This window comes from Tachypleus tridentatus, chromosome 9, assembly GCF_004210375.1.
Source record: "Tachypleus tridentatus isolate NWPU-2018 chromosome 9, ASM421037v1, whole genome shotgun sequence".
Lineage (NCBI taxonomy): Eukaryota > Metazoa > Arthropoda > Merostomata > Xiphosura > Limulidae > Tachypleus > Tachypleus tridentatus.
In genome coordinates, this window is record NC_134833.1 from 118,754,856 (window position 1) to 118,778,405 (window position 23,550).

The 23,550-nt window shown below is 33.3% G+C and overlaps 2 protein-coding genes across 3 annotated transcripts; both read left to right on the top strand.

Moving 5' to 3' along the window:
• The first annotated feature begins 177 nt into the window (after positions 1-177).
• On the top strand, positions 178-12,858 carry LOC143226182 (uncharacterized). The gene is made up of 2 exons (XM_076456799.1): positions 178-317; positions 7,497-12,858. Exon 2 carries the CDS (start codon positions 9,168-9,170, stop codon positions 9,594-9,596), a length of 429 nt encoding a protein of 142 aa, XP_076312914.1. The 5' UTR covers positions 178-317; positions 7,497-9,167; the 3' UTR covers positions 9,597-12,858.
• Positions 317-23,406, top strand: LOC143226181 (uncharacterized). 2 transcript variants are annotated; one of them, XM_076456797.1, is made up of 6 exons: positions 317-1,354; positions 14,352-14,497; positions 15,984-16,031; positions 17,149-17,205; positions 18,688-18,757; positions 22,824-23,406. In XM_076456797.1, exons 1-6 carry the CDS (start codon positions 436-438, stop codon positions 22,967-22,969), a joined length of 1,386 nt encoding a protein of 461 aa, XP_076312912.1. In that variant the 5' UTR covers positions 317-435; the 3' UTR covers positions 22,970-23,406. The 2 variants fall into 2 exon arrangements, with proteins under 2 accessions (XP_076312912.1, XP_076312913.1); XM_076456798.1 differs by lacking the exons at positions 15,984-16,031; positions 17,149-17,205.
• The last annotated feature ends 144 nt before the right edge of the window (positions 23,407-23,550 follow it).

Below are 23,550 nucleotides of genomic sequence, written 5' to 3' on the forward strand. Positions count from 1 at the left end.
ATCATCCATTTACGTCATTTTGCGTAATTTCATTCAACGGCACAGATTCTCGGAAGTGGAGGAAGAAGGAGGGCAGGATTACGATAACTGTGTTATACTTTAAAGACGTAATTGAAAATCCACTTCCTTGGTTCTTGTCATTTCCAGTTCTGTTATCATCAGTTAAGAATTATTATTTTGTTGAGTTTCCGAAGAAACAGTTCAGAGTTACTAGTTTCAAGTCTTTACACAGAAAAAGGAGGCTCAGTTGGGCAGTATCCAAGGCCTAAGGTTAACCTTTATCGTTACTGACGTTAGTAAGAGTGAGTGAAAGTCAAGTAAGTAAAGGTTGTCGCAAACACAGTTGGCAAGAGTGTCAAATTTTTATTGCTGAGGAGAGTGACTAAAGCCTGAAGGTAAAGTTTGTTGTGAACACAGAACTCAGTTTAGACAGTGATGCAAAATATAGCTAGTTCTTTCATTAGAGGCTTTGGCTTAAGCTCAGTGTCCGGACTTGGTGTGAGTTCCTCAAAGTTTACCTTAAAGAGGAACAATCAGTGGTATGTTACACTAAATTTACCTTTTAAGATTGGAATACATACTAAGAATAGTGTGTTTTCTTCACATAGTGTCAGTTATTCTACATGCAACTCAAAAGTTAGTTCTGTGTCAAATTTTTTGAGCAATAACATTATTGGACATTGTAAAAATTACAATATTGGTAGTCATTTATGGATATATAAAAATATGCATACAAACCTGAGTCTGTCATTGGCAAGTGCTGATGTAAGCAAGCTTAAAGCAAATTTACAGAAAAACTTTGGTCATCGTTTCATATCAACCAGTTCTTTAGCTGGTTGTAGTCAAAAAACAGTGTCTTCAGACATATATGATAGATTTGGGAACTCTGAGCAGGTTAACACAAAGGGTGTAAAACACATGTTAGAAAAAGATGTTGAACTGCAGTCAATTTTGGAAGATATCAATAATGATTTTGAAGGACCTTTATTTCATCCACACACTGATAAAGGAACTTATGAAGATCAAAATCTGAATAGTTTTGAAAATCAGTATTACGAACAGCAGCCACGGACAGCCTGTGATTTTCAGGACAATTACTTTTCAGACATAGATATAACTTATGTATTTTCAGACCAAGTGTTTGATACAAAGTGTGATCAAGATGAAACAGGAGAAAGAGGTTTTGCTAGTGAAACTGAAAAGATTGGATCAGCTATCTCTCATTTATGTTGTAGTAAACATGAGCCTACAGTTTCAACAGACTTAAGAGTTTCAATGCCAGATTCCTTTATCAACAATGAGCTGTTCCATTACATGGGACAAATACATCCTCTGGAAGAAGAATCACAACAAGGTATACTTGTATGTGCTATAGTGTAAATTTTACCTGTTTGTATATGCACTGTACTTAAAGTATAAATATGTTTTAAATCTCTAGAGCATTAGTAATTTTATTAACCTAGTGTGAAATAATCAAATTTGTTTAAATTTTGAAAACTGGTTATCTGTATGGGTCTTTCATTAACAAAATGCAACACATATTTGGTGTTTATGAAAAGGATCCAAAATGCCTATTAAAATATTTTTAAGTGTATAAAGCTATTTACAGGTGGGTGAGTTTGCAATTTACTGAGAAATCTTGCCCTTCAACAGCCATTTATACAGACATGCTTGTCTGTTGTTGTTTTTTCACAGAAAAATTCTAACCAACAGTTGGGTTTTTGGTAATTTTTATTCATGAAGGGACATTGAGGAATGGCTGTATATCACATTCTAATCTTTATTTACAGCTAGATAGTATATATAAAAGTATATTGAACCCACATTTTTTCTTTGAATTTTGTGACTGATCAGAATAAGAATTTGTATTCACTTAAAGTATGTTTTACAACAATTTATTGAAACTACAGAAAATAGTTACCTGTGATGTCTGACTCTTGATGAAATGGAAAAATTATAGCTGCTTCTTGCAAATTAACAGAATAAAAATATTCACATATGTATTATGCCAAGATAACTGGTTTGTCTCCTTTCTCCTTCTGGTCAATTCCAACCATAGTATCACAGATGTCTCCAATATATTTTGAAGCAAATTTTAAGAGGCTTCTAGAAACTTTATTTTTCTGTTTCCATAAGACCCCTGTTTATGTTTTTATTTAATAGATTGTTCTGACGTAAATATATACTCTTCAAAAAAAGAAACGCAAAAGGCAAAATATGAGACAAATTGTGAACAAGTTTATTTTGGGTAGTTCTGTATCACATGTGTGAAACTGCACATTCACTGCTGAACATCCAAAATCTGCAAAGGCAAAGTCCATGCTCACCAGGTGAAGTTTAACGTCACTCAACGTCAATAACAAGTATGCCCCCCGTGAGCATCAATAACTGCTTGGCATCTCCTGCCCATGGAAGCGATGAGATGACGAATAACATCCTGTGGAATGGCTGTCCACTCAGCCTGCAAAGCTGCTGCAAGCTGAGGTAGAGTCTGCGGTTGAGGTTGTTGCTGTCGCAGACGTCGGTCCAATTCGTCTCAAAGATGTTCGATGGTGTTTAAATCTGGTGATCTGGAGGGCCAGGGAAGAACGTTGATGTTGTGGTGTCTCAAGAAGACAGTGGTGAGTCAGGCTGTGTGAGAACGGGCGTTGTCATGTTGAAAAATGTTGTTAACGTTCACCATGATGGGTTGCACATGGGGCCTAAAAATCTCGTAGATGTTTGCGTAGGGTCTGATCGGAAATCCTACGCAGCCCTGGTATGGTTGAAGCAGTAGACGTCACAGTGGTGGTCCTATCCTGAAGGAGACGTAACAGGATGTTGCGATCTTGTGCGGGCGTGGTCACACGAGGTCTGCCAGATCGTGGACGGTCACAAGTTGATCCATGTTGTTGGTAACGATTCCATACCCTTGTGATGGTGCTTGGGTGGACATTCACAGCTCTGGCAACTTCTGTTCGAGATTTGCCTCCTTCCAAGCGACCAATGGCGTTGTTGCGTTGTGCTTCAGTCAGTCTTGGCGTAACTGTATTGCATGTTGGTGGCTTAACACTGAGCTATGGAAACTGAGAACCCGCCTCTTTTATAGGGATTTTGCACATGTTGCACTTGCAGAACATGCAGATCTCTCAAACAAATTTATTGGACATGCATGCGTTTTGGCAAAAAATCCGATGTTTTCCTCCATTTTCAAAGTGCACAACTTTTATTGTCATTTTGGTCTGACAATCAGTGCCTTAACACGTGTAACATCACATACTCTGAGCTTGTAATGTTATTACATATATTTCTCTTTAAAATAAAAAAAGTATCCCTTTTGCATTTCTTGTTTTGAACAGTATATTTGACTCAGTATTGCAGGAATCCCTTATTTTGTATATGTGTGTTTTTGAATTGTGTACTAGATGACAATTATACCATTCTGACCATAAGCTTTAGTAATAAAAATACATACATTATTTCATTTTTAAGCAGTCTAAGCTTGTGATTGTACTAGATCCAAACTAGACTATAAAATCTCTAAAAAAAAAAGTAAAAATTAGATCTCATCCTTACAACCCTATGTCATATATATATAGTATATATATTTCAACTATCTCATCCTTGGCTTTGTACTTGTTACAAGAGCTCATTAGGTCAGATTGGTTTCAGAAACTTCCACATTTGGAGTCTCAGTTGAACCTGGTTTCTGTTTACAAGACATTAGTCTTTGTGTAATGCTTCAGCTGGTAAAGCACATCTTTAACATGCAATAGTCTAGACATTTTTTTATGATAAAATTTTGGCATATTAACAAAAGGCTATAAGTTTAAGGTATAGAGAGGTCAGATACATGTCCAATTGAGGCAGTTGTATTTCTTCAGTATGGTTATATGTCTTTATAACAAATTGTCAAGTAGTATAGTTTTTTATTGCACTTTCATCTTGGCAGGAGCCCCAAAAAGTTGATAATTATTTGAGGAATCAAGGTAGAATTTAATTTAGTTTTGTGTTTGGTGAAGGAAGTCTGGAGTCTGAACATCTTTGAGGGGCTAAAAAGCCCTTTGATATCCCATGATTCATAGTATTTACAATTTGTAATAATAATAATAATCAGAATTAAAACAACAAGTGATGATTCTTGGAAAGCTTCACTATCAATAAAAAAAAAGACATCCTTTTTCTCACAGATCTCATAAAAAAAACCTAACCTCTTTAAGATGCTGTATTTTCCACATTTTTATCAAAACAAATATTGAAAATTTATGTAATTAATTTTGAACTATTTTGTTGAATATTTATAAAAAGCAGTATTTAGTTTTTGATGTTTATTCATTACTGGATGAAAGGTTGATCTTAATAGTTGCCACTTATACTGATACATCAAGGGTATGACTTTACGCTATTATACGAAAGCTGTTTTGCAAGTAAGATTAAGCAGTAAGATAAGACACCATATATAACTTGACAGAGCATAAATACTTTAAAGCAAGATTATAATTTTATGTACATAAAAACAATTCAAGTGCTCTGAAGGTCTCTTGAAGTTTGTAGAAATCATGATTGTGTGTTTATCATCATTTATAAACAGCATGATGGAGAGCCATGGAAACACAAGTTGTCTTTCAGTATCTGATTATACTACATAAAAGAAATCACTAAATTTATGGTTTCAGATGAGAAAATGAACCAAATGTTTTCTTACCTGTTCCAGCTTTTAAGTGTTTGGTGTTCTTTTACAGATTTAAAATGTTAAACTTATGTATTCCTTTTTGAGAAAAAACAAAAAAATTGAAACCCAATAAATTGTTTGAATGACAGTTTTTCTTCCATGTCCATAATGATCAATTTTTGGTGGAGATGCTTTGTTTATTATCTTGTATAATTGTGTAAGGAAACAGAGGTAAATTTTTAGCCAAATTTAAATGTTATGATTCCTAAATATATTTATAAGTATGTATATGTGGACCATCTACAATACATTCATTTCATCTGCAAAAAAAAAATTGAATTACATCAGGGCACTGTAAATTACAAATTTCCTAAAACCTTTGACATTTTGTTCTATAAATTGGTATGATGGTGCAACAACTGTCAACCTGAATGTCATTGTGTATTTGAGAAATAAACAATTCCTTGCCAGAATAGAGTAACAATTTTGTGCTAGTTATAGTTTTCATTATGATTAATACAGTTATCAGTTAACATTACAGGGCTTTTGTACACAAAATATCTGGTTTAATAGTAATGATTTCCTTGTTTTTTTCTATTTGAATTTTGACTGTCTAACATGCAGATTAATTTTGATTTTAAAGTTAAAAATACTTTTATTCATCAGAAAATTTTCAAATTTCACATGCAAAATCATAATCAACTCCAGGCAATTATCAAACATTTTTGTTTAGAAAAAACTTGACATTTTATCTGTTATTTTCACAATTTGACCCACCTCATGAACACCATAAAAATTTGGAAATAAGGTATGCTTTTTCCATTGTAGAATGCCAACAAATTGTCAACAGAAACCACAATTTTTAAGTCTGAACAGTTTAAATGTCATAAAAATATACATCTGTAAATGGTATTTTTATTTTGTTGAACTTTCAGCCATGTCTGACTAACATTACAGAAATTGCAGTAATGTTGCACACGTACACAAGTATTATTGTGTCTAATAGTATAAAACTGACCATTACAAAGTGACCTATCTTGCTTTGTTCTAGTGTATTAGTATTTTGTAACATACAAAATCACATTTTGGTTGGAATACATTAAAATTTCAGTTAATTTTTTAAACAAAAACTGTAAATAAAGAAGTATAGAAAGCAATGACTCTTCTACTTACTTAACTTTGTATGTGTGTTGTTATACACACACACACAGGAAGGATCTCAAGATTCCTTCAAACTACTCAAATACTTCTAAACTTTCAGTTAATTTTTTAAACAAAAACTGTAAATAAAGAAGTATAGAAAGCAATGACTCTTCTACTTACGAACTTTGCTATTATATGCTAAGCCTTGTCAGATATTGAGGATATAAACCAAAAAAGAAAATCAGGTGTTATATACTACAGGATTCCACTGTCCTGCCCTTCTTCAAGTCTAGGAAGGATCTCAAGATTCCTTCAAACTACTGTCCAATTGCTTTGATGAGCTATCACTGTAAGACCTTAGAGAGGATGGTCAATGCTTGTCTTGTTTGGTTCCTCGAATCAAACAACCTCCTCTCGCCAACCCAGTGTGGGTTCTGACGACAGTGCTCCACTGTAGACCATCAGATTCGACTTGAAGTGTTAATCCGAGAAGCCTTTCTCAAATGACAACATCTTGAGTCAATATTCTTTGACATTGAGAAGGCTTATGATACAACATAAACTGTTACGTGGCCATTTGCCCATTTTTATCACAAATTTTTTAATGGACAGAAGATTCCGATTTCCTGTGAGTTTGACACTTTTCAGTATAAAAATTAATGCCATCACTGAACAACTCCCTCTCACTGTTGCCAATTAGCTCTTTGTTGACGAATTTCACATCTCACGTCAATCATCGAACGTGAGGTATATTGAGCGGCAGCTACAGAATGCCCTCAATTGTTTACTGAAGTGGACCACAGAAAACGGCTGTACCTTCTCTCTCTGAAACCGTTTGCATACACTTTTGCTGCCAAATAACTAGAAGAGATAACTGTTTGCTATGCTTCTTTATTTACTGTTCAATGTTTTAAGAAAAATAACTGAAGTTTGAGAAATTATTTGTAAATTGTAGTAATGTATTGCAACTGAAATATGACTGTATTTTACCAAATTATTGTTTACTAAAACAACCATACATTGTAAAGACCAGTTTTATATACTTGGATACAGTAACATGAGTGTGCATCATTGCAACTTCTATAATGTTAGTTAGGCACAGCTGAATATAGACTAAACATTTGTATTTTTGCTATAATTTGTAACCTTTCTAGAACAAAATAGGTGTAATTTATATATATATATTTTAATATTTTAAAGTGGTTATAAGGTCAGTCAATAAGTGTTTTCTTTTATAGTACAAACTTGATTTCATCACTTTAAGAATGGTATTGATATGTTTGGAAGATGTTGAGATAGGGTAATGAAATTATAGTAAATTGTAAAGTGAAATAATGAAGGAGACAGGTTTTTATAAACTGTTTAGGATGGTTTACTTCACCAAATGGTTAGGGAACAACATACTAGGATCAATGCTATTTCATATTGTTAACTTCCAATATGACAATGAAAGTAATTAAGAGGGTATAAATTGGAGAACATTGGGTGCAAGTGATCATTTCTCAATAAGGTTTGTTTCACTGCATATGGAGATCAGGAATAATGAAATTGTGTAAATATTTTGAAAGAATGTGACAGGAATTATCTACTGTGAATTGGACAGCTAAATTAATTTGAGATATTGTTTAAATATGGAAACATGTTTTTAAATGAATATAAAGTGCACATTTGTTTTGAATATCACTTCACTTTCTTTGTTCAGTGAACAGCATCATCTCGTGACTTCTGTTCACTGACAGCATTAGAAGGCTATCAGTTTTAGTTGATGTCATAGTTTGGCCAGCAAAGGATATTGCAGTTTTAATTAGTTCAATCCAGGCTCTAGATATAGCACTGAAATATCCTTGCAGACAGAGGATTTCATCTAATGCAAGAACAAAGGGTGAAGCAACTAGAGCAAGGTAGTATTAAACACTATAGATATGTTGCTGCATGACAGTATAAACACTAAGTAGTCAATAATTTGGAATGATTATAAGTATTAAACAATAATATATAATGTAGGTAAATTAAAAAGTAAATTATACACTAACATTCTACATAATTATTTGTTATTATAGAAAATAAGAAATATGGTATGCATTCACACCATAAGTGTACACTGTACAGTGATTAGTTTCAATCTAATAAATGCATAAAATACTGTGTAATTAATCAATATATTAATAAATCAATCTAATGTAATCTGTAGTGACCATTATAGTGACAGAAAATCTTTTGTTCCTGATGATTAGTTATTTGTTCTACTTTTAGAGAGAATGCCCTCTGCCATTTGTTGTAGTGTATTTGAAACAGGATAGTTTTTCTCTTCATCCATAATATTGGAAGAAGTCTCTTTCTTATTGTTAGTCATCACAAATTTTGGGGTTATTTTTTACAATTATAAATTGAAATATAAAGAAGGAAAACTTGAACACTGTAGCAGCTGTATGTTGTATTTAGCATTTCCATCAGTATCAAAATAATTATATAAAGATCACATTTGTATTATTAATGCATACACAAATACATATATGTATGTATAACCTTTCATCTCTCTAACTGTTTTAATCTTTTCTGGTTGGTTTTGAAAATTCTTTGTATTTGTATAAATTTCCTGTATATTCATTACTTTGTTTGCCCTGTAGTAATTATAATAGTCTTCTTTTTAGCTCAACTGCAGATTCCACCCAACATTAACTACAATTATGATTTCAAACAGCCATCAGAACATTTTGCTTCTGCCACTGAATTTTGATTCTAGATAAGCCCATAGCTGCACAATAGGCTGTCTGTGCTGTGTCTACCACAAATCCCCTCCATGTGAATAGCTGTATGTGGTGAGAGGATCTCCCAGGGAAAGTTCTGTTCTTTCAGTTTACCTCCTCTGGATCTAAACATCCACCCATGTGTTTGCCATGCATGGCAACCCATGAAGGGGAGGAGAGGATCTTGGTAGTTGAGGGGTCCAACCCTAACACATCACTTTGGCCTTGAATTCCTGTAGACAGGTAGCCTTGGGGTGACCCCTTTGGTCAGTTGGCTTGTCTACTCGGGCTAGGGTCAACCAAGTACCAGTGTTGTGGACATTATATCTGATGCTGGTGTTTGGATATAGTGCTCACAAAACCCTGGCATTGCTGCAGTGTCCTTGTTTGGCATTGTACTGCATCCCCTTATAGGGCTCCATGGTGGGTGGGGTCAGTGGGAACCAAAATTTCCCTTTTTTTGTTATGGATACTCCAGTTAAAAATCTTAATAAAATAGCGAAAAACAGCCTATTGGTAAACAACCACATCTTGAAGATTCTGAGTAACAATCCTCACCATCCGTACCACCTGTTGTACCTCATTTTCTTATATTGCAATCACTTTCAGACAAACCTTTAGGACAAATGTCTCCCTTTTTCATTCAGAAGAGACTAGAGGGACTTGCTGGCTCTCCAAAGTCAGTAAAAAAGCTTCGATCTGGTGACATATTGGTGGAAACATCCACATCTCAACACAGTGAACTCATTTTGCATTCAAAGGCAATTGGGGATATACCTATTGAGGTTATACCTCATGCTACTTTGAATTCATCAGGAGGAGTTATTGTTGAGAGGGATTTGAAGAATATTCCAGAGTCAGAGATTCTTGCTGGTTTCTCCACCCAAGGAATTTCTACAGTGAGGCATATCTTTACTCGCAAAGATAGAATTATGGTGCAGACCACTGTCATCATTCTGACACTTACATCACCATGTCTGCCTGCCACTATCAAGGCAGGTTATCTTAATTGCAGAGTACAGCCATACATTCCAAACCCTTTCCAATGTTTCTAGTGGTAACGGTTCAGTCACTCGAAGATGCCATGTCGAAGTTCCTTGACGTGTGCTCATTGCAGTGGCAAGGACCATGATGCCTATGAGTGTGAAATGGGCCCTCATTGCATCAGTTGCATCCTACTTTCATTCTTGCCCTAAATGGTTGGAAGAGAAAGAAGTGCAGCATTTGAAAATGATTCATAACATTACCTATCCTGAGGCTTGAAAATTGCTGTCCACCACCTCATCTCAGACATATGCTGCTGCACTTCATCCAACAGCTACTGTGGTAGTGCAGACAGGTCTCTTTGTGCCTCCTAAAAAATCATTCTCCAAATAAATGGAAAGTCATTTGACCTCTGGTTAAAAGTTGATGAATTAACTTCAACACCTATCTCTGTCCCTTATATACATTCCACCAAACCCCAAGACCCAAATCCTTTGGTTCCAGGCACAGGCATTTCCTCAGATCCATCTTCTTCTCTCACCCCAAGATGTAAAACAATCATTCGTTCACGTTCTCAGTCTCTGGAATCCCCTTCAAACAGCAAAGACCTGCCAAATCAACCCAGGGCAGGATCCATGGAGGTTGATAGACTTCCCTCGAATAAGGAAAGTAAGGAATAAAGACGTGGTCATAAACAGAAGGGTTCTCTGCCCAATTTGCCTACACGTAAATAAAAATGGCCACCCTGATATGATGGAACTGTCGAGGTTTACATTCTAATCTGGATGACATCAAAACATTGATTGCTTCCTACCATCCTGTTTGTCTGTCCTTACAGGAAACATTTCTGAAACCTGCCAGTACAGTCACCTTTAGGCAGTTTTCTTTATACAGAAATGACAGGCTGTGTGATGGATGAATGCATGGAGGGATGGCTTTGTTGGTTGATCAGCATGTGTCCACCCTGTCTTTGCCATTCAACACACCCTTGGAGGCCATAGCCATCCGTGTTTCCTTGGGTCATACCATCACTGTTTGTTCTCTCTATCTGTCCTTTGGAGAGACATGATAAATCAGAATTTGATGCTCTCATTTGAACAGTTGCCATCTCTCATTTTCATCCTGAGGAACTTTAATGGACATCATCCTCTCTGGAGAAGTACTGGTATTCATAGGAGGGGTTGCTCTGTAGAGCGTATGCTCTTTGATCACAACCTTTTTTTTTTTTTTTTCAATACTGGTTCTTCTACTTATTTCCATGTGTCTAATCAGTCCTTTACTACTATTGATCTATTAGTTTGCTCCCCTTCATTATTTTCCCATTTTTCATGGAGGGTTGACAATAATCCACGAGGCAGTGATCATTTTCCTATAATTTTGAAAGAGACTGGCTGTGGGCGATGCTACCCAACCCGTGTGCCTCGGTGGAAGCTGGATCAGGCAAACTGGCCATCTTTCACTGCTCTTGCAGAACTTGATTCTGCCATTGTCTGTAAGCCATCAATAGACGACTGTGTGGCAGCAGTAACTGATTGTATTATAGAAGCAGCTGCTCAGTGTATTCCTAAAACCTCAACTTGTTTTCCACTATCTCCTCATCCATGGTGGAATCCTGCCTGCCACATTGAGATTTGCACCATCTATCTCCTGCTTCTCTTGCTATTCTTCTGATTGTTTTTAACCGGATCTGGCAGGAGAATATTTTTCCTGATGTCTGGTGCAGGTTATTGTCCTGCCCTTCTTCAAGTCTAGGAAGGATCTCAAGATTCCTTCAAACTACTGTCCAATTGCTTTGATGAGCTATCTCTGTAAGACCTTAGAGAGGATGGTCAATGCTTGTCTTGTTTGGTTCCTCGAATCAAACAACCTCCTCTCGCCAACCCAGTGTGGGTTCTGACGACAGTGCTCCACTGTAGACCATCAGATTCGACTTGAAGTGTTAATCCGAGAAGCCTTTCTCAAATGACAACATCTTGAGTCAATATTCTTTGACATTGAGAAGGCTTATGATACAACATAAACTGTTACGTGGCCATTTGCCCATTTTTATCACAAATTTTTTAATGGACAGGAGATTCCGATTTCGTGTGGGTTCGACACTTTTCAGTATAAAAATTAATGCCATCACTCAACAACTCCCTCTCACTGTTGCCAATTGGCTCTTTGTTGACGAATTTCACATCTCACGTCAGTCGTCGAACGTGAGGTATATTGAGCGGCAGCTACAGAATGCCCTCAATTGTTTACTGAAGTGGACCACAGCAGACAGCTGTTCCTTCTCTCTCTCTGAAACCGTTTGCATACACTTTTGCTGCCAAATAACTAGAAGAGATAACTGTTTGCTATGCTTCTTTATTTACTGTTCAATGTTTTAAGAAAAATAACTGAAGTTTGAGAAATTATTTGTAAATTGTAGTAATGTATTGCAACTGAAATATGACTGTATTTTACCAAATTATTGTTTACTAAAACAACCATACATTGTAAAGACCAGTTTTATACACTTGGATACAGTAACATGAGTGTGCATCATTGCAACTTCTATAATGTTAGTTAGGCACAGCTGAATATAGACTAAACATTTGTATTTTTGCTATAATTTGTAACCTTTCTAGAACAAAATAGGTGTAATTTATATATATATATTTTAATATTTTAAGGTGGTTATAAGGTCAGTCAATAAGTGTTTTCTTTTATAGTACAAACTTGATTTCATCACTTTAAGAATGGTATTGATATGTTTGGAAGATGTTGAGATAGGGTAATGAAATTATAGTAAATTGTAAAGTGAAATAATGAAGGAGACAGGTTTTTATAAACTTTTTAGGATGGTTTACTTCACCAAATGGTTAGGGAACAACATACTAGGATCAATGCTATTTCATATTGTTAACTTCCAATATGACAATGAAAGTAATTAAGAGGGTATAAATTGGAGAACATTGGGTGCAAGTGATCATTTCTCAATTAGGTTTGTTTCAGTGCATATGGAGATTGGGAATAATGAAATTGTGTAAATATTTTAAAAGAATGTGACAGGAATTATCTACTGTGAATTGGACAGCTAAATTAATTTGAGATATTGTTTAAATATGGAAACATGTTTTTAAATGAATATAAAGTGCACATTTGTTTTGAATATCACTTCACTTTCTTTGTTCAGTGAACAGCATCATCTTGTGACTTCTGTTCACTGACAGCATTAGAAGGCTATCAGTTTTAGTTGATGTCATAGTTTGGCCAGCAAAGGAAATTGCAGTTTTAATTAGTTCAATCCAGGCTCTAGATATAGCACTGAAATATCCTTGCAGACAGAGGATTTCATCTAATGCAAGAACAAAGGGTGAAGCAACTAGAGCAAGGTGGTATTAAACACTATAGATATGTTGCTGCATGACAGTGTAAACACTAAGTAATCAATAATTTGGAATAATTATAAGTATTAAACAATAATATATAATGTAGGTAAATTAAAAAGTAAATTATACACTAACATTCTACATAATTATTTGTTATTATAGAAAATAAGAAAATATGGTATGCATTCACACCATAAGTGTACACTGTACAGTGATTAGTTTCAATCTAATAAATGCATAAAATACTGTGTAATTAATCAATATATTAATAAATCAATCTAATGTAATCTGTAGTGACCATTATAGTGACAGAAAATCTTTTGTTCCTAATGATTAGTTATTTGTTCTACTTTTAGAGAGAATGCCCTCTGCCATTTGTTGTAGTGTATTTTTTTTGGCTTTCATTGCCAGCAAGTATTCTATAATATGCTGGTGAACTTTACACTTTCATTGTGAAGTTCTGTTTTAGGACCTTTGTTGGTTTGATTTTGTCATTTGTAAGTTTGCCAGTGATATTTAACTGATTCTCAGAGAGGCTTATACTGTTAAGTTTTCCTTATAAAGATTTAAAAGGTTATATTAACAGGACCATATTGTACTAAATGAGTTTAATGTTCACAGGTTTTAATGTAATCAACTTGGAATATGGATTTTTGTAAAAAAATAACTTGCTTCTTACTTGAGAGAGTAATAAGATTTTTTTAAGGAAACTTAGATTTATGTTTTATTTTATAGTATGGAATTGATTCCATTTCTTTAAGAATGGCATTAATATGATCAGAAAGTTTAGAGATAGTAATGGGATACTGTATCTGATTTAAAAGTTTTTTAAGAAAAGGAGGTTAGTTTTCTGCTTGTTTTTTTGTGCATTGTAATAAATGGTGGTAACCTGTCTTACTTGAAGGTTAATCATTTAGTGTTATTTACTAATTAATTAATCTTCAGGTTTATTTATCAGTTATTCTCACATGAAACTTGAATAGTTGGAATAATCATAAATAGTAATAAATGGATATATTGAGTTTTATTGGCTTATAAATTTTTTTATTGTTGTTACACTAATCAGTTAAGTTCTTCAACCTTGGGTTAATTAAAAGTAAGGAAAAATCATAATTGGAAATATTCTGTTTATTTAATTAATCGAATTAATCATAGAACTCTCTTTAAGTGATTAAATAACCAGGAGGTTAGATAATCCTTCGAGTAATATGTTTAAATGATGAAATGTAAAGGCTGTAAATATGAAGCTGGAAAGATGAGAATCAATTTTTTTTCAATAGAAGTTTGTCTACTGATGTGATTTATACTGTTTAATTTAGACTTGTTTTTTTCTTTAATCAGTGGACAAGAGATGTCTATAAGCAGGCTCTTGTATCTCATTATTATTATTATTATTTTTATAATCAAATATATTGTTGCCTTACACTGGTGGTTACTGTTTTTTTTTGTGTTTTTTTTTTAAATTAGGAGTCTTAGATATAATAAGAGAAAACTTGGAAGAAATGTCAGTGATTGAAATTCCAAAATCACTTGAGCATGTTGACTACTTAATCTTGGGAACAACCAGTTCACCCCAACAACTTGATAACCTGATAACTCAAGTTCAAGTGTTGGTGAGTAATAAAAACAGTACTTGGTGGTGATAAAACTGTAGGAATAGTGTTTGTATTACTTAGCATATCTATAATAGATTAAGGTATATATGGAGAGCCTAAAGTGAAACAAAGATTTGAGTAATAAATATTTCATAACCAGCCTAAAATTTTTTATTCAAACTGTTTCTCTCTATTTCTATAGATATTTCATCATATGCTAATATATTTCCTTTTAGCAAATATTCATGCTACAATAAGTTATTTAAAATTAGACATCCTTATGACTAGTAATTGATTTTTAAATGAAAAAGATGGAGCAAAACAGAAGCTGTTTGATTGTACATTTCATAAATAAATTCAGTTTTTATTATCAAATTTCCAAATCTTCAGATTTTTTTGAAGAAGGCATACATCTATCATAAGTGATAAGTTGGGTCTCAGTGAAGTAAATTTTAACATAGTAGCACTTTCAACTTGTGAATCTTGCTTAAAACATTGAATTGACAAACTTTTATTAAAATAAGTCATAAAGGATTAAAAAAATATGAATGCAGTGAAAAGTATTTGTGAGATATGTTGGTGTTTAATAATCAAACTTTATTCTAACATTAAAAACTGTTTAGTTTTAAGTTTAAATAAAATTTTATCTCTGAGTAATCAAGTATTTACATTATATAGGTCTACTATATCTTATTTTCTTTTATTCATGACCAACAGGAAGTCTTAACATTAAAATCATGTTATCTAGCTTAACCAATGAGGAGACTTTGTGCATATGCTTGCAAGCTTAATCAAGGTTTACTCCATGTAGAGGCTTTTTTCTTTTTTTACCAGCATTAATGTGTACTTTTTTTACTTACAGCTGTAATTTATGAACATTTTTCTCATTGAAACCAGTTGTTCCATAGTGATTAACTTAAAACTTTTGATTAGGGAAGCCATGGTGACACCTACTGTTTTATGAGAGGTCAGCCATTTTATTTGCTAACAAGCTTAAGGGATCTTTTTAACAGGACTTTACATCTGTACACGTCATTCAGTTGTTGCTTACTAGTGGGTAATCTTTTTGTGTTAGACTTTCAGCATTGTTCTATAATTCAAGAAAAGGAGGAGTACATATGTATGTTTGTTTTGTTGATCAGTTTTCACAACTATTGAGCATTAGGTATCCATTATTGTCACACAAGTGATTGATTAAATGTTAGCAATTGGAACTTAAATGTCTTTTTCACTAATTCATTCACAGTCTCCTATTGTATCTTTTTTTCAGAATGCTTTGGCATTGGGATTGGATACCTTCATTTAAATGAATATTTTGTTTGTAACCTGTCATTTGTCACAGACACCTAATTGGATACAAAACTCTGCTTTAGGTTATCCTTGGACATAAAGACAACTCGTATAATTTGTACTACAACTACTGCTCTTACTTGCACAACTTTAACTACCTCTCATCACATTTAGTTTTTTGCACGAGTTAATGCTTTGATTCTATCTTCACCAGTATATCCTTAATCATCACAGCTGTTTTTATCAAGGCCTGTCTGGACTAGAAAAGCATTTTGACTCTGCCTTCTACTGCTGTATCATTCACTCTACTCTGATGAAACCATATCTAAATAGTTAGCATTTTAGTTTATTTAGGCAAAAAACTGCAACCTTCCATCCATTGAATAGCTGATTTTGAGTTACATAGATTTACACTGTCTTCTGTGTAATGATAATGGGCTTTCAATCCACAGCTGTTGATTTATTATCTTCTGAGACTTTATAAATCTTAGTCAATATTTACAAATCCATTTTCTTCACATTTACCATTAGTTTCATGAACTTAAATCTTATGTTTAAATTTAATTCTCCATGCTGAAATATTCACATACTACCTATTTGAAGCATTTGAAATCATGTTTAATCTTTGATTTTACTTGTATGATTTATTGTTTGTTACTTAAGTGCAAATCTGGATGGCTTTTTACATCTGTAAGTAGTGAATTACATTGCAAGTTGGTGAGCTATTATTCTTGGTTCACTAGTTTTGTGTGGCTGTGCTAACAGATTTACTGAGTCTTGTTTCTTGTTAGGTACATGTTTCTCTAGTATCTAATTTGATGTGCACTTATTTTTGTTCTGAGTATACCAACATCATATTGCCATTTATTACTATTTATTTAAATAAATAACCTGCAGTCTTATTTCTGTAATGATTATAATGATTATTGCACATCTGTTTGTATACATAATTCAAATATATTGCATTTCAAAACCATTAAGTAATGATTTGGTTTGCCAAAGTTACCATGTTATTTTTTACCAAAAGTCACCATCTCTCTGTAATGCTTGTTGCACATCTGTAGTTTGTAGACATAATTTAAGTGCACCATGTACATGCTGTAATGTTTTCTGATACAAAGCATTAACTTCCTCCAGTCATTATTACACATTTTAGACATGTATAAAATTTGATTCATCTGTTTCTGATATAGGTGTATCAGAAAGAATGTTTGAATTTTTGTGTTATCCCACTGTTTAAGATCAAAAGCTGGTTCAGCCCATGTATCTGTTCTGATGGAGGGATCAGTGTTATAGTTCAGTTTTTCAGTTCCTCTCTCTCTCTCTCTCTCTCTCCCCCCTTCTCCCCGTTTCAGGTCTAGGTGTGATGGAGTTCTGTTGAAAAGGGCTCCTTGGTTTTATTTTGTGTGTGTGTTATCCCACTGTTTCAGACCAAGGTGTGTTGTGTGTGTTCTGGTGGAGGATCTGTTTAGTAATACAGTTTCATGTCAGAATGTTGTTATTCATGTATTTTCCATTAAAAGGCCTGTTTCATTTTTTGCTGTGAAATAACATCAATAAGTACAGTTGTAAATGACATTTTATGACCTGATGTGGAGTCCTAGGCTATAGTCTTGTTAGGAATTGCATTTTATGTCATTTCTAATCATTCAATTCTTCCATATATTATAAATATAGAAAAGTAATATTGCATATTATGATTTATCTTGGATGAATCTACAATTTATGTATTACAATTTCAAATAGTCAATTTTAATTTAAATGTTAATATTATAAAATTTATATCTTCCAGAAAGATTGATATGCAAAATTTTTTCTTAACACAAATATATATTTTAATATAAAGTAACAGTACAATTTATAATAACTTATTACAAACAATTATTACAAATGATTTTTATATAAGAGATTTACAAACTTAGAGTATGCTGAATCTTCTGTCTGGTCTAGAACTGAATATTTTATCAACAGTCCAAGTCTCCAACAAGCAAATTAATTCTGAGTTGATACTGTTGCACCTCGCTTAAAGTTAGCTTGCTTGGCTGGCCCCACACCCTTACAAGCTGAATTTTTACCAGCAAAGATATTTAATGTCCAAAGTTAATTCACAAAAGTTAAACAGTTTATAATATTCAAAATATATGCATGTTAATTTATAAACTTTTAGGTGAGGTTCTAGAAAGTTTATTTGGCAACAATACTGGCAACCACTAGTATTTTACAGTGTACATTGTACGTTGTTGATTCTTGCACTCAAGAATCTCCTACAAATTTAGAAAACAGATGGGACTTACACAATACACATTTAACAATATATGTCACATGTATTCTCATTGTGACACCCTGTGCAGAATAAACAAATACTGAAATTACGGTTTAAAAAAAAATGCCTTAATGTTGTCTCTACTTTCTTACTGCTTGAATCATTTACTGGCAAAGATGATTTGATAAATCAAGCTTGAATATCAGAAGGAATGTATTTACAGTTGAATCAAAGTTAGATGATTCTTTAAGTTTCAGTTTGAGCACGTTCTTGGCCAGTTGTCATTGTTTCTAAAGAAGTGAGCTCAGTTGATAAACTGTTTTCACTGAAGAATGGTTAGTTATAACAAACTATATTTCTAGTAGGATTAATAAGGTGAATTCTTTTTTACATGTTAAAATAATGTGTTGCACGTACTTAACTTACAAACAATATTTCATTAGTTATGGGCTCTCTTCAGCAACAAAATACCTGTTCTGAGATTTTTGCTTTGTCCATTGACTGGTGAAATAATTATCTTTGGAAGTTAGTATAAAATAACAAGAATAATTTACTATCACCTACTGAGGATTAAATGCTTTAAGAAAAATTATAATAGTATAGAAGAGAATTGATAGTAAAGTTTAAAGTTTTGTTTTTAATGTATTTGTTACAGAGAGATGATGGAATGGTTTCTGATAGAACTTGTCTGATTGATAACTCCAAAGATGGCGTCTTTACTAAAAGTAAGTGAATATGATGTTTTGTTGTATTGCACCGAACGTGCAAATTGATGACTACTACGTTGACAATATATTTAGTTAAAGGTGTTTTTTATTTAGAGTAGAAAGTTAAACTTCTGTTTTTCATTAGTTTCCATCCATTATTTTTGTTGTTGCGATAGAATTTGGTTTGTACTTACGTTTCTGTATGTGCAAATTGAGAACTTTTAACAGGTTTGTAATATAATGTAGGATTTTAGATTTAAACAAGTAATTGATTTTCAAGCTCTTACACTTGTATATGAAAAATAAAACATTGAACAACATTAATAACAATGGATACATTGTAAAAAGCTTGTTACTAGTGTGAAAAAACGTTGTTACCACAGTAAGTGCATCTTAATACCTACAGGTGGCAGCACCATTTAATAATTGGTGAAGCCATACGTCACCTAAATATGGCGTTAATTCTTTCTATAATAATTTTTATGAATTTGTTGGAGTTTAAAAGAGTCCAATTCGAAAACTTAATCTTGATGCGGCACCCTCTTTGATAAGTATTTTGTACCGTGACCCTTTAAAGTGCATCCATTTTAATAGTAATTTCATTTCCTGTCTATCCCAGCTACAGGCCAATAATTTGCAAATTTCTTGTTTGCTCTAGAGAATTACTGATGATTTTAAGTAAATCCTACAACAAGCTTCATACCTTGTACAAAATTGTGTTTGTAGAGATCTGTAAAGACCTGAAAACATTTTAAACATAATACGGAATTAAATACAAACTACGTCAATGTAGAATAATGTTCAATAAAAATGTAATTCTCAAATGTTGTACATTTTGAAGTATTTTATTCGCATTTTCATGGTAAATTAACATATTTCCATATCATGCATTCAGAAACTTGAACCGACTGAAAGTAGAAATTACTGTTTCGTGAAATACTTAGTGCCAGTTTTATTACTGTTCAGTATATCGGTTCTGTTACCTGATATGTCATTTGTTATATCTACATAGTACATCTGCCTATGTTGTGGGTGCATTGTGAATTTGCACTCAGTTAATGGTATTCTATCCGAACAAGTATTTATAATTTTTTACGTGATATATGAAATCAACAGTGGTATTATTTTCTCGATACGTTTCTCTTATTTTATTGCAAACTCATAGCAGGCCTGAACTCACCATTACGCATTGTTATCCAACAATATTTGACGTATCATCTAACTGCATCAATATAAACGATGCGTGGCGACCACACACACCCCCCTTTTCAAAATCCGAGATCCACTACTGGTCTTGATCAATCCACTACATCTTACTAGAATGAAGTCACTAGTCTTAGAAACTGTATTCAAGTGTTCATTCGGAACTTTATGAATAATAAAAAGTTGATTAAGTTGTTTATGTTGATTTTTATAATATTAGAGTTGAAAGAATCTTTATCAGGTCGTTTCTTTAAATATTACTCGACATATGCTGGTAACACTTAATGAACTTGGTGACTTTTCGTATATATCGTCAATGGAGGGTATTTATGTGTTTACTATATATTAGTTAAAGCGTGTACGTTAACTTCCGGCCGTGAGATTTTAAAAGCGTTTAATTATAGCACAAAACGGTAAATACAAATTTCCAATAAGCAAAGTGCTTCTTTGGAATGTAGTTAGAAATGTATCTATGAGATGACAGAACCTGGCAAATATTTATAGAAACCGTAATGTAATTCAAAGCGTTTCTAGTGATCATTACGTGAAATTTCATAAATGCATAGCACAGGTCTTATCTCCACACAATGATAAACTATCTGTAAAACCTAGTGCGTATCTACTCTTGTTAAACATTATGGTGTTTTATAAAGACCTTATTTCTTCTGAAAACATGTATTGTAATATCTTGGGAGTTCTGTAAACACATTGAAGTTTCATAGAGCGGGAAACTGATTTTGATTAAAAGATGGAGTTAATCAAAAGTCACATTTTACATGTCATAAAGATATTAAAAATAATTAAAATACAAAAGTTCTAGACTATATAAAGCGTATATGGTTTCCACGTAACGTACTTAAGTTACGGACATTAAAAATAAGGTTGTATATAATACCCATAAATAGGGATACTAAGGGTAACTGAACGTTGTTATGCAAAACTTATCTAACCCACAAAATCATAGACCTGAATAAATGATCAAAACACTTCGCTTTCTTTTAAAATATTGATAATGAATACCAGATATGTTTGAACTTTAATCATTTATGTGTTAGGACTTAACGTTCAGTACTATTCAAAAAAGGGACAATTAATGGCTTAGGTCATTTTTGCTTAATACAGATTTCCCATTACTGCTATATTTAAAAAAAATTAAGAAACGTAATGATAAATACAGGGGAAAAAATGATGAAATAAAATTACTTTCACTCTAGGGAAAGCTACGTTCCCTCATGAATGGTTAGGACGCTTGACTCGTAATCAGAATGTTGCAGGTTCGAATCCCTCTCACATCAAACATACCCGCCCTTTCGGCCGTGACGATCAATCCATATTCGTTGGTAAAAGAGTAGCCCAAGAGTTGACGGTGGGTGGTGATGATTAGCTGCCTTTCCTCTAGTCTTACACTACTAAATTAGAGATGGCTAATGTAAATAGCCCTCGTGTAGCTCTGCGCGAAATTAAAGAAAAAAAAAAAACATGACTAAAGGTACGTTCCCGATCAGGAAAAATGAAATTCATTGAGCAAAGTTAAATTTTTCGGGAATACAATATTTTGATTTCTTAAATTTAAATGCAAACACATTCTTCATATATTTATTTTAAAAACTGTATAATTAAATATTTTCGTTCTAATCATTGGTGTGTATTGTAGTAGAAAGGTTGGCCAGCTTTCCATCAAAGTTGTACACATCTTGAAGGTTCGTATGTGTACAAGTTACCATAACATAAGCTGATTGCTGTACGAGCAAAGTGACATTAGTACTGATATTAAACACTTGCATTGTGAAGTGCTGTTTAGTGTGCGGAAAACAAAACTATTTTGCGCTTTTTCATTGCAGTTATGATCTTGCCTCTCTAACGAGTTGTATGAATTTTTTCAGTCACCGATCATTATTAGTTTGTAGGCCTAAATCAATCATATGTCGTTTTAGGGTAAAGGGCGTTCCAAAGTATTTTTCAAACGATGAAAAAGTGCTGCGCCGAGGTTCGTGTCATAACGCCATTTTAAACCATAAAAATGAACAAATGAGATGAGAAACTTGTATCTGTATGTACATGTAATTATAGTACTTTCCAAACCTTACCTTTATCATTATCAAAAAAAAAGATTTAACCCGCGCAGGTAATTTTTGCACAACTTAAATTCATGACAGCACGAGTGTAGGTTGGATCTTTTCAGCCCATAACAGCGGTTTGAAGAATTGTATAATTTTTCACAAGAAGGAACAGTATTTGTTTAATTCAGAAAATATGAAAATTCGTTTGAGGAATTTTGTAGGTCAGGTTACTTTTGCACACCACTGTTCATTGTTGGGTAAATGGCTTAACGTAGAAGAGGAAAATTACCTCAAACATGAAGAGAGATCTGGTACATTTTTCAGCTAAACTCTGGAGAGCAAGTTTTTCTTGAACTCGTCCTATAGGCTAACATATGAAATGAGAAACTGTGAACATACTGGGCCAAGGAAAATAAATGTACTTTGTATTCCGAGCTACTTTGTACATTATGTTACGAGTACCTATTTCACGAGATAGGAAACTGAAAGTAACTCTCCAATCACAGTTTGTAAATTAGTTTATCTGTTAAAATTTGCGTTAAATAATAGAAATAAAAATTTGTAAGTAATTATACGAATTTTAAAGTGAAAGTAAATAATATGTAACTACCCTATACCTTTATATTCATTAGTGGGATCTTCATCTCGAATTATAGTCAATAACTGACGAAAAATAAAACGTATGAAAAGGCAGAGAAGAAAAATTCTCTCGTTGTTTCAGAAACGTAAGGCATTTTTGATGTATAAAAAAAATAATAGTTTTTCTGTAACTTACAGCCCTAGGTGGTGGTTGTTTTTACTTTCTCTTTGTATTATTGTAGGTATTAAAGCACTGCACCTCTTTGTTCGGGAAGCGACTGCAGCAGCTACTCCAACGTTTGATGAACGTAACGGTAAGAATGACACTACTGGGAGCCCCCTAGCGACAACACTGGACAGGAGTTGGGCAGAAAGAAAGAGTAAATGACGTGATTTTAACATAGAGCAAGGCAATTTTTGTTTTTCTGCTAAAAACAGCAGGTAGCTTTAGGTTTGTGATAAAACGGTGCATTTTGTTGTTGTGGGTTATGTGATAGGTCTCTGTAAGAGAAACAAAAATGTAAAAAGTTGTGTACAGATATTTTATTCGGGTTTTTCACGATTTTGGGTTGTAAACCTCGGTCATAACTTGATTCAGTGTGTGGTGGAAGTGTTAGACTGTATTGCTTTATAAAGTAACGAGTGCTTTATAACGTTGAACAGTTGTTGGAACAATAATTGTATATACTACAGTTAACTAAAAACGTTGTTAATCATCCAGTTCAGTTGTAAGTTAAGTAATCAAGAATGGACATATTACATGGTTTCTCAGATTAATCACGTATTATCAGATATGCCAATAAAACGTTTGTTTTCAACAGTAAATTCCTATTTGTGTGAACATTTTCTGTTTACTCAGAAATAACACGAAGGTATAATAATATCTATTGGTGAACTAGGTGGCTAGTAATTTACAATTTTTTAACAAAAAGGCCTATCGCATATTGTAAGAGTTGCTATGTTTCTTTC